At 36.7% G+C, this 9,694-nt stretch overlaps 1 protein-coding gene across 3 annotated transcripts in view; it reads left to right on the top strand.

Moving 5' to 3' along the window:
- The window catches only part of LOC107671198 (carcinoembryonic antigen-related cell adhesion molecule 20-like), a 17,055-nt gene extending 8,982 nt beyond the window's left edge, over window positions 1-8,073 (top strand). For 2 of the 3 annotated variants that reach the window (XM_016464089.1, XM_016464087.1), the window contains exons 2-9: window positions 547-867; window positions 4,049-4,324; window positions 4,432-4,686; window positions 4,908-5,028; window positions 5,210-5,250; window positions 5,436-5,458; window positions 7,293-7,439; window positions 7,655-8,073. In XM_016464089.1, coding sequence (XP_016319575.1) covers window positions 547-867; window positions 4,049-4,324; window positions 4,432-4,686; window positions 4,908-5,028; window positions 5,210-5,250; window positions 5,436-5,458; window positions 7,293-7,439; window positions 7,655-7,666 — 1,196 coding nt within the window. In that variant the 3' untranslated portion in view covers window positions 7,667-8,073. The remainder of the gene's footprint in view (window positions 1-546; window positions 868-4,048; window positions 4,325-4,431; window positions 4,687-4,907; window positions 5,029-5,209; window positions 5,251-5,435; window positions 5,459-7,292; window positions 7,440-7,654) is intronic. The other variant, XM_016464088.1, reaches the window with a different exon arrangement.
- The last annotated feature ends 1,621 nt before the right edge of the window (window positions 8,074-9,694 follow it).

Below are 9,694 nucleotides of genomic sequence, written 5' to 3'. Positions count from 1 at the left end.
GCTTCAAAAACACTCCAATCAGTGCAGTCGAAACAGGCTTGTAATGCCTGCTCTGTTTCGTTGGTCCATCTCTTTACAGACTTTACTACAGGTTTAGCAGATTTAAGTTTATGCCTGTAAGTCAGTATAAGATGAACCAGGCAGTGCCAGAAACTGGTTATTATTATTTTTGTTCTGTTAAAACTTATATGCTTATTTACTACCCTGTAATGATATTTTGCATCACATGTGGACCCGGTAGACATTATAAATTTTGTGGAATATTTTGCACATTTGCTGTCCGACTTAAGTGGAGCGACTTTATGCTAGGGCCAAAGTGAAAATCTTACATTAGATTTTTTGATGCACCCTACGATCCAGCATGTATAATATGTGACCACTGATGACAAAAGTATGCAAAAATGATTTTGTGTATTGTATATGCACTTAAAAAAAAAAAAGAAGCAAATTATATAAAAGCAAATGTAAGTCTGCCTTTTAGCTATTTATTATTATTATTATTGTTATTATTATTATTATTATTGTTGTTGTTGTTGTTTTGAATAGGTCTGTTTTTAAGTGAAGACCTGCAGTTTTCTGGTCCGGCTAATGGAGCAGTAGGAGGAAGTGTGGTGTTCGCTCCTGATAACCCGCCCTCCACATCAAATGATGCAGTTCAGTGGCATTTTGGAACAGCTATTATAGTGACAGCACTGTCTGATTCAACTACAATAGCCTCAGCATACAGAGACAGAGTCAGTTTTGACAAAAACACTCTCGCTCTGGAGCTTTGGAACCTGACACTGAATGATTCTGGAATATACAGACTGACTGTATTACCTAGTGCTGGAGGCCAACTTACAGGAGAAACTTTGCTACAAGTGCTCGGTGAGTGTGTTGCTTAAACTTGGTTTTTAGTATTTGAGACTATATATTGTAAGATTAATAGATGACAAATGGGTATTTAATAAATATGTGAAAGATGATTTAAAAAGTAACAACATATTTTTGTTCATTTATAATGCTGTAAATTAAACAAGAATCGTAAATATGTGAAAATAGTATTATAATAGTTGCATGATGAGAATTCTGACGAGAAAATAAGGATATAAAAATAATAATAATAATAATAGTTATTATAATCATTTATGTATGGACATGCCTGATGTTGTTTTGTTGTTATGAACTTATCAGTTGTTGTTTTTTCCAGGTTGTTTAGCGAAACAATTATTGGTTAGCACTCAGGAGACACAAAATGTTCACTTCAACTTCAACTTCAATCAGAAATGTTTTTATAATCATTGGGAGATACCAACCTCTGCAGCTCTACCGTTGGAGAAAGTATAACAATCAGCTTGAATCAATTGTGCCTTGATAACTAATCACAATATAACCTTGACATCATTTAATTAGAAAGGCATTTTTTTCCCAATATAAACTCCAAAAATGAAAGAAGACTGAACATTAGCTGATAGGCTGTCGATTCTGTTAAGTGATAAGCTGTTATTCTCCTAAAACAAGTAAAGACTTTTCTGAGAAATTAAACATATACACTCCTCACAATCCAACCAACCAGACTGTGCCAAATAATTGAGCAGATAGTGTGTCTATTTTTTAATTGATCATGTAATTTTCTAAAAACAATACAAGCTTCGATACATTGGACTTCATTGGATAAACTAATTTTTTATGTACTTTTTGTGTAATTTCAACATTTCATCCCTATTATGTCCCATACAAAGCATGCTAGGAACTACAGTTTCAGTAATTAATTTTCCAGTGCTGTTCAAACAAAAAATTTTTTCAGTGCAAATTAAACTTTTAACTTGTTTATTTATTCATTATTATTATTATTATTATTTACATTTTTGTTATATTAAGATTACTATGAGGTTAAAACAGTTAACCCACAGTCTCCTTTGTCTGACACACTCGTTTCAGGTCTTGGAGTCTCTACTAATGAGCTGATGAGTTGAATCTGGTTTGTTTGATTAAGGAGACATGAATTGGGTCCTTCAAATTTCATTTGTTCTTACAAACTAAGCTATACAGAGCCCCGCACATGACATGCAAGGAAAAAAAATGGGCACGATTTAATCATTTGTTACCTCGATTTACTAGATTGTGGGCATGATTTATTAATTCGTTCCCTCGTTTTATGTAAATCGTGCGCGCGATATAATAATTCGTGCCGTCGTTATACCCTGTTGAAAAAAACAGCATATGCTGGTTGGGTATGATTTGAAGCATGGCTGCTGGTTTGAGCTGGTTTAAGATGGTCATGTGCTGGTCCTAAGCTGGTCCTGAGCAGGAGCTAGTTTCTTAGGACCAGCACATTGCCAGCTTAAACCAGCTAAGGACCAACTCAAACCAGCAGCCATGCTTCAAAACATACCTAACCGGCATATACAGTTTTTTCAACAGGGTAGGTAAATCGTGCGCACATTTTAATCATTACCTCCTAACAGGTGCTGGTCAGTGGCGTAGCGGACGGGCACGCAGGGCACGCACTGCGGGGGGGCCCCGCGTGGTGGGGCCCCCGCCCCCCCCCATCACAGTTGCTTTCCTTTCGAAGTGCCCTGCGGTCAGAAATAACAAAAAATGGAAACGGGCTCAATTAAAGATCTGGCAGAGCTGCTGATTCTGAAGCATAGATCTATTCTTCCAAGCGTCACAGATGTGGCTACTGCCTTGAAACTTTTGTAACCATCCCTGTGACAGTGGCAAGTGGTCTTTTTCTAAACTAAAACTAGAATAAAAACCTGCCTGAGAAGCACAATGAGTCGATAATGAAAGCAAACCAACCCAAAAAAAAACAAAATCTTTCTTCAAACAATCACTCTCCACCTGCTCTCTGCACCAGTACTCTCACTTCCTGATTAGCTCAATTGCGCCCTCAGGGTGGTATGGCCGTAAGCGAGTACAGCACTCAAGAGCGAGCTATTTAAAGAAGACACACCAGCAGGTGAAAGAAAAGCAGACCCTTTACCCAGTGGCTAGCGGACGGGCACGCAGGGCACGCACTGCGGGGGCCCCCCCACCCCAAAATGTTAGGGTTGTTCATTTTGGTGATTTTCGTGACCGACAACTGACGCTCGTTAACCGATGATTAGCCATTAACCGAAAAAACTAGAATGTTAAATTAGATTTAGTGACCATTAAAAATACCACAGATATTTTTCCCCCTCTTTTCATGGGTTCAGTGCATGCGCAAATAGCAGCACAAACAACAACAGAACAGGGGGATTCATTGTCTCATCATCACGCACCTGCCGCGCTTCAGTGAAGGGAGAAAAACAGAATAAAACTACATATATAAAAGGAAGAAAATAAATAGGCCTACACGAAATGTTTCACTTAAATAATTATTACATTAACAAAACCAAAAACAAAAAAACTGCGCTACAGTTTCTGAGCTCCATTTAATTTTTGTGATCGCGCCTCAAAGTTCAAGGAAACCTATAGACGGCTGAAAGCGCATCCTATTTGTTTCTCTCTCTCTCTCTCTCTCTCTCTCTCTTTAACAAAGACACAATGTTTTGTTAAATAAAAGTGAACTATTCATATTTTCGAATAATGTCTTATTTCTTATCTGTATGATCAAAAATAACAGAGTAGCCTATTTTAAGCTGTTTTCGCTGTTAAGGACAAAATCCTTGATTGCGCTGGTACGTTTCAGTTTCTCTTTAAATACGTTCGTTTTGACTAGACATTTAGCCTACATGTTGTTTATGTATGCATACATGCATTTGCCGAAACATTTGTTAAAACTAGAATAAAAACCTGCCTGAGAAGCACAATGAGTCAGGACAGGCTTTCCGAACTTGCGATTCTCAGCATTGAAAGCCAGCGCGCGCGCGTCAGATGGACATATCAGACATTGTTTGCGCTACGCCACTGGTGCTGGTGCTTTATTCATCTTCAGTAGGTTACGTATCGTACTCTTCTTTGTGAACAGGCTGCTTACTTTACGGTCATTCATTTCTCTACCTTTACATTCAGTGCTCACTTAATATGAAAGACTAATTTTAGACTCGGTGTGTTTGTTCTTTCTCTCTCATTCACACAGAAAATATAACTAATGTCAGGCTTATTGGTCCAGAAGAATCATTAATAGAGGGAGAATCATCTGCTAACATCAGCTCTGAGGGAACTGGCAGCATCACCTCTGTGCAGTGGATGAAAGATAACAGTCCTCTGTCTCCTAGCAACAGCATCATCTTCTCATCTGATAACAGATCAGTGTCCATCAGTCCAGTGCAGAGATCAGACAGTGGAGAATATCAATGTACATATAGAAACCCTGTCAGCTCTGAGACGGCAACACTCAACCTGACCATCAACTGTGAGTGTTAAACATTCAAACATCAAGATGATTTGAGCTCAAACCTGATGAAATACAGACATTCTTCAGTGCTCAGTTTGTCAGTGAGTCTTTTGTTTGTGCTCTAGATGGACCAGAAGATGTTTCAATTAAGGGTGAAGATGTGGTGGATTTAGGGGTTCGTGTGTCGCTCTCTTGCTCTGCAAATTCTGAACCTGCTGCCTCATTCAACTGGAAGATTAATGGAACAGACACTGATGTGACCACAGACACATTCATCATAGATGAGACTGACTTCACACACAGTGGAGATTACATCTGCACAGCCTGGAATAGTGTCACAAAGAGAAGCGCCTCACAAAAACATGCTTTACTAGTTAAAGGTAAGCAATTAAAACTAACCTGTGTTGTAAACATTTGATAACATTGCAATTTTTCTAATTGCATTATTAATTTCTAATAACTTTCTAATGAATTAGCACTTAAATACAACTTTTTCTATGTAAATTTTTTACTATGTAATTTTACTATGTAAAATGCCCTGAAGTAAGTATTCTATGCTGTACATGATGTCAGTCTGTTGTTTCCTCTGTCTTTGTCATAGTAGGAGGAAGAGGAGGAGGAGGGCTATCATCAGGGGCGATAGCTGGGATTGTCATTGGGGTTTTAGTGGCAGTTGCAGGCATTTGTGGTCTGATTGTCTATTTAACAAAAACTAAGAAAATGTGAGTAAAAATTTAGTTTCTGAATTATGTACAATTACAGTGACTTTCTCTGAAAATATGTCAGTATTTATGTGATAACAAAAAGATTTCAGTAAAACAATTGTCATAAGCTGTCTTTTTGTGAGACAAAAATGTGGTAAAGATAAAGTTGTAACAAAATGTCTTTGTCTTTACACTACAGCTCAAAAATAAACCTTCGACAAAATGGACCGGCAAGAGGAGGTATGTTTGTTATTTATTCATAATGCCTATGAGTATGTGATTGAAACAACACAACTTACTTCGCAAGACTGACCATGATAATGAACATGCCATAATAGATTGCAGAGGAACTATTCATATTACAGATGATTCAGTACATATTTCTCTCAGTATTAAACTCATTGAGTCTTACTTTCTTTAAACAGCAGCACAAAGCAGACAGGAGCCTGTGAGTGACTTTCATTTCTTGTTTTCTCATCACAGCCTTACATTTATTAATGGATACTTGATTTAAAACTGTAAATCTGATGTCAAATGACATTACTAACACTTACTGGAAAGGTGCGGTAGTTATTCAGAGTATATTTTTACAGTCAGCTTAAATGGACTTTAATCTTTCACATACTACCACGCAAAGACTTGCTATGAGGATGAGCTATGGATATTGACATTAAATCATTATGATTTATTAAACAGTTTAATAGTGGGATTTCATTTTTTATTATTTACAGTGCTGTGAAAAAGTGTTTGCCCCCATTCTGATTTCTTCTGTTTTTGCATATGTCTCATAATAAATTGTTTCAAAAATGAAAACAAACTATTACATAAAACAAAGGCAACCTTGATAACAACAAAATACAGTTTTTAAATAGTTTAAAATAGTTTTTTTTATGATAATTTTATTTATTGAAGCAAAAACGTTATCTAAAACCAACTGGGCCTGTGTGAAAACGTGTTTGCCCCTGTTGTTTCTAATTACCAAATCTATGAAACTGCATTCATAATTTGGTTCGAGATGCAACCGGGCCTGATTACTGCCAGCCCTGTTCAAGTAAATCAGCACTTAAATACAACTTTTTCAGCTGTATGAAGTTGGTTAAAAGGTCTTAGCCAGTAACACACTATGCCAAAAGTGAAAGAATTTCCAGAAATTATGAGGAAGAAGGTGATTGAAATATATTAGTCTGGGAAGGGTTACGAAGCTATTTTAAAGGCTCATGGATTCCAAGGAGCCACAGTGTGAGCCATTATCTCCAAATGGAAAAAAAACTTGGCACAGTAGCGAATGTTCCTAGAAGTGGCCAACCTCCAAGAGCACAGCAAAAAAAAAAAAAAAAAATTGTCACAAAATACCAGAGGGCAACATTGAAGAAACTGCAGGCCTCTCTTGCATCAATAAAGGTCACTGCATGACTCCACTATCTGAAAGAATGAAAATGGCATCCATGGAGGAGTGATGAGACAAAAATCACTGCTAACCCAGAAGAACTTTAAGGCTTACTGAAACACACCTTGATGATCCTCAAACCATTTGAGATAATGTTTTGTTGAGTGATGGGTCAAAAGTGGAACTGTTTGGAAGACAAGGGTCCTGTTACATCTGGCGTAACCCAAACACTGAATTACACAAAAAGAACATCGCCCCTATGGTCAAGCGTTGTGGTGGCAGTGTGTTGGTGTGGAGAACATGAGGGAAACATGAATTCTGCTCTCTACCAGAAAATCCTAAAGGAGATTGTTTGGTCTTCAGTCTGAAAGTTGAAGCTCAAGTGCAACTGGATTAAACAGCAAGACAATGATCCAAAGCATAGGAGTAAGTCCACCTCTGAATGGCTAAAAAATAAAAATTTAAGTTTTGGAGTGGCCTAGTCCTGACTTGAACCCAAATGCCTTAAACAGGCAGTTCATACTAGAAAACCCTCCAATGTGGCTGAACTAAAGCAGTTCTGCAAAGAAGAGTGGGCCAAAATTCCACAACAGTGCTGTGAAAGATTGGTAGCACTTTGGTTGCAGTCGCAGATGGCGCAACCAGATTTTAAATTTAAGGGGGCAGTCGTTTTTTACATGGGTGATGGATAACTTTTTTTTTTTTGCTTCAGTAAAAAAAAAAATGTTTGTGTTTACGTACGTACGTTTCCTTTGTTTTATTTTGTTTAATTTGAAGATCTAAAAAAAAAAAAAAAACTGAAGAAATGAGGATGGGGCCAAATGAATTTTCACAGCATTGTAAATACATTGTGACATTGTGATTTTAGTTTAACAAAAACAATTGACTGTTTTAGGACTTGAACTATGCAGACATTAGCCATTTCCAGAAGGCTGGTGGAGAGAGAGTGAATCTGGGGAATAAGAGTGAATTTAGTACAGAGTATGCAGAAGTAAAACATGGAGGGAAGTCAAGGGCTCCTCCACCTCCCTATGGAAGTCAGGTAAGCAGTTGTATACATTAAAAGTAGCCTATCCCATTGTAGAACACCATATGTGTACTTTAGCTGCAATAAAACTTTACTGCATCACAAAATAAGTGCTATTTATTCTGTTCTGTAGCTCTGCAGTAAAACAGTAAGGAAGTCATTTGGTTGGTTTCATTTATTACATGCTTCTGTAACTTCTCCAGTCACGTATCAAACCCTCCTGTGCGCAGGTGCGGAAGTGAAGACACGGAAACACTGAAACCTACTGCACTGAGTCTTCCTGCATATTGCACATTTCACACGTGTTGTGTTATTTCTTTAATTTAGTTTGATTTCACTGGATGTTGTTGTGTAAGTGAAACGTAAAACTTTTATTATTGTTTTGAATTCAAGATGGCTTGTTAGGCTGTGCAATTTTTCTGTTTTCACGATTAAGATGGAGAGACAGGGGAGGGTTGTAACACTGCTCAGTTTATTTTGAATTTGTATGCAATTTTTCAACATTTATCTGATACAAATCGATGTTGTTTCGAAATCTACAACTTCTCTTGAAATCTCTTCTATTGTGTAAAATAATGTCAAGTACAAAAAGCCATGTTATTACAACATAATCACCTACCGGTGTGTGATTTAACAGTATATTAACAGTAGAAAACATTGATGTTTTAAATTTTGTATATGCATTTACTTGATATTTCAATGAAGTGAACAATTTTTTTTTGTTTTTGTTTTAATATTCAGGTGAAAAATTGGAGTAAATATTATATATCCAATTAAAAAAGAATCTGCTGATTCAGAATAAACCAATTTCTGTCAATTAACATACATAAACCTTATTGTAAACGAAATTATATCCCCAAAGTAAAATGTTGATTTTTCTATCTCAAATGTGTTTTTTTGTCCTATAAATCCTTTATATTTTTAAACAGAGACTTACAACTTCTTCTGTCACCTCAAGAGGATGGTGGTCATGTACAATCCCAATTCCAGAAAAGTTGGGACATTTTTTTAAAATGCAGTAAAATCAAGAATCTATGGTTTGTAAACTGTCTTTAACCTTCATTTAATTGACAAAGGTACAATTAAAAGATTTCCAATGTTTTCAATGACCAACTTAAATGCATTTTGTTAATATAAACAATTTTTAATTTTGATGGCTGTAACATACTCCACAAAAGTTGAGACAGAGGCATAATAAAAATGAAAAGGTTATAGAATATCTGAGTTAAACTGTTTTAAAAGCAGGTGAATTGGTAATAATACGTCAGGGAATCAGGATTGGGTTTATACAGAGCATCCTGTCTTTGCCAGCAAAGCTTGATCGTGGCTCACCACTTGGTGCCAAATTTCATGAGAGAATTGTCAGACAAATCAAAAATCACATCGCTCAATGCAAATTTGCAAAGAAATTAGGTCTTTCACCAATTACCATACATAATTTTGTGAAAATATTCAGGGAATCCAGAGAAATCTCAGTGCATGTAGGGCAAGGCAGGACACCTCAGTTGAATGTGTGTGATCTTTAAGCCCTCAGATGGCATTGCCTGAGAAACCTTCATGTTGCTGTGTGAAATATAGCTACATGGGCTGAGGAGTACTATGGATAACTGTTGTCATTTAACATAATCTGCATCTGCAACAAGAAATGCAACTTGAATCTCTGTTACACAAGGAGTAATCTATACATCAATTCTAGACAGAGACGCCAGCGAGTTCTCTGGGTCCGAGCTCATCTTAGATTGTCCAAAAGACAATGGAAATGTGTGCTGTGGTCAGATGAGTCCACATTTCAGCTTGTTTTGGGGGAAAACGGACATCAAATTGTTAGTCTCAAAGACAAAAGGGACCGTCCAGACTTAAATCAGTGACAGGTGCAAAACCAAACGTCTGTCATGGTATGGGGGTGCATCAGTGCAAACGGCATGGGTGACTTGTATATGTGCGAAGGTACCATTGACGTGGAGGCATATATTGGGATTGTACAGAGACATATGGGTGATTCTATAATTGGAGATACATTTGACATTACAGAAAGTTAAGAAAAAAAACTTTTCACTAACAGATTTTTTTTCAGTATCTTATTGAAAACATATTTAATTTTAATAATTCAGTGCTTTCCAAACACAAGTTACTTCCTTTTTTTACTTTTAATGAAAAAACAGATGTCTTTATGGTATTGTTTGTCAACTCTGTTACGGACAAATTAGCCAATGTGTAGAAATAACAATAAATCATAACAGGAAAAATCCTTCTTGTTTCATTAGACAAAC

The sequence above is a fragment of the Sinocyclocheilus anshuiensis genome, unplaced genomic scaffold, assembly GCF_001515605.1.
Source record: "Sinocyclocheilus anshuiensis isolate Anshui unplaced genomic scaffold, SAMN03320099.WGS_v1.1 scaffold1286, whole genome shotgun sequence".
In the NCBI taxonomy this organism is placed as follows: domain Eukaryota; kingdom Metazoa; phylum Chordata; class Actinopteri; order Cypriniformes; family Cyprinidae; genus Sinocyclocheilus; species Sinocyclocheilus anshuiensis.
Note: the sequence above shows the minus strand (reverse complement) of the source record. Positions and strands in the feature narration are given on the sequence as shown.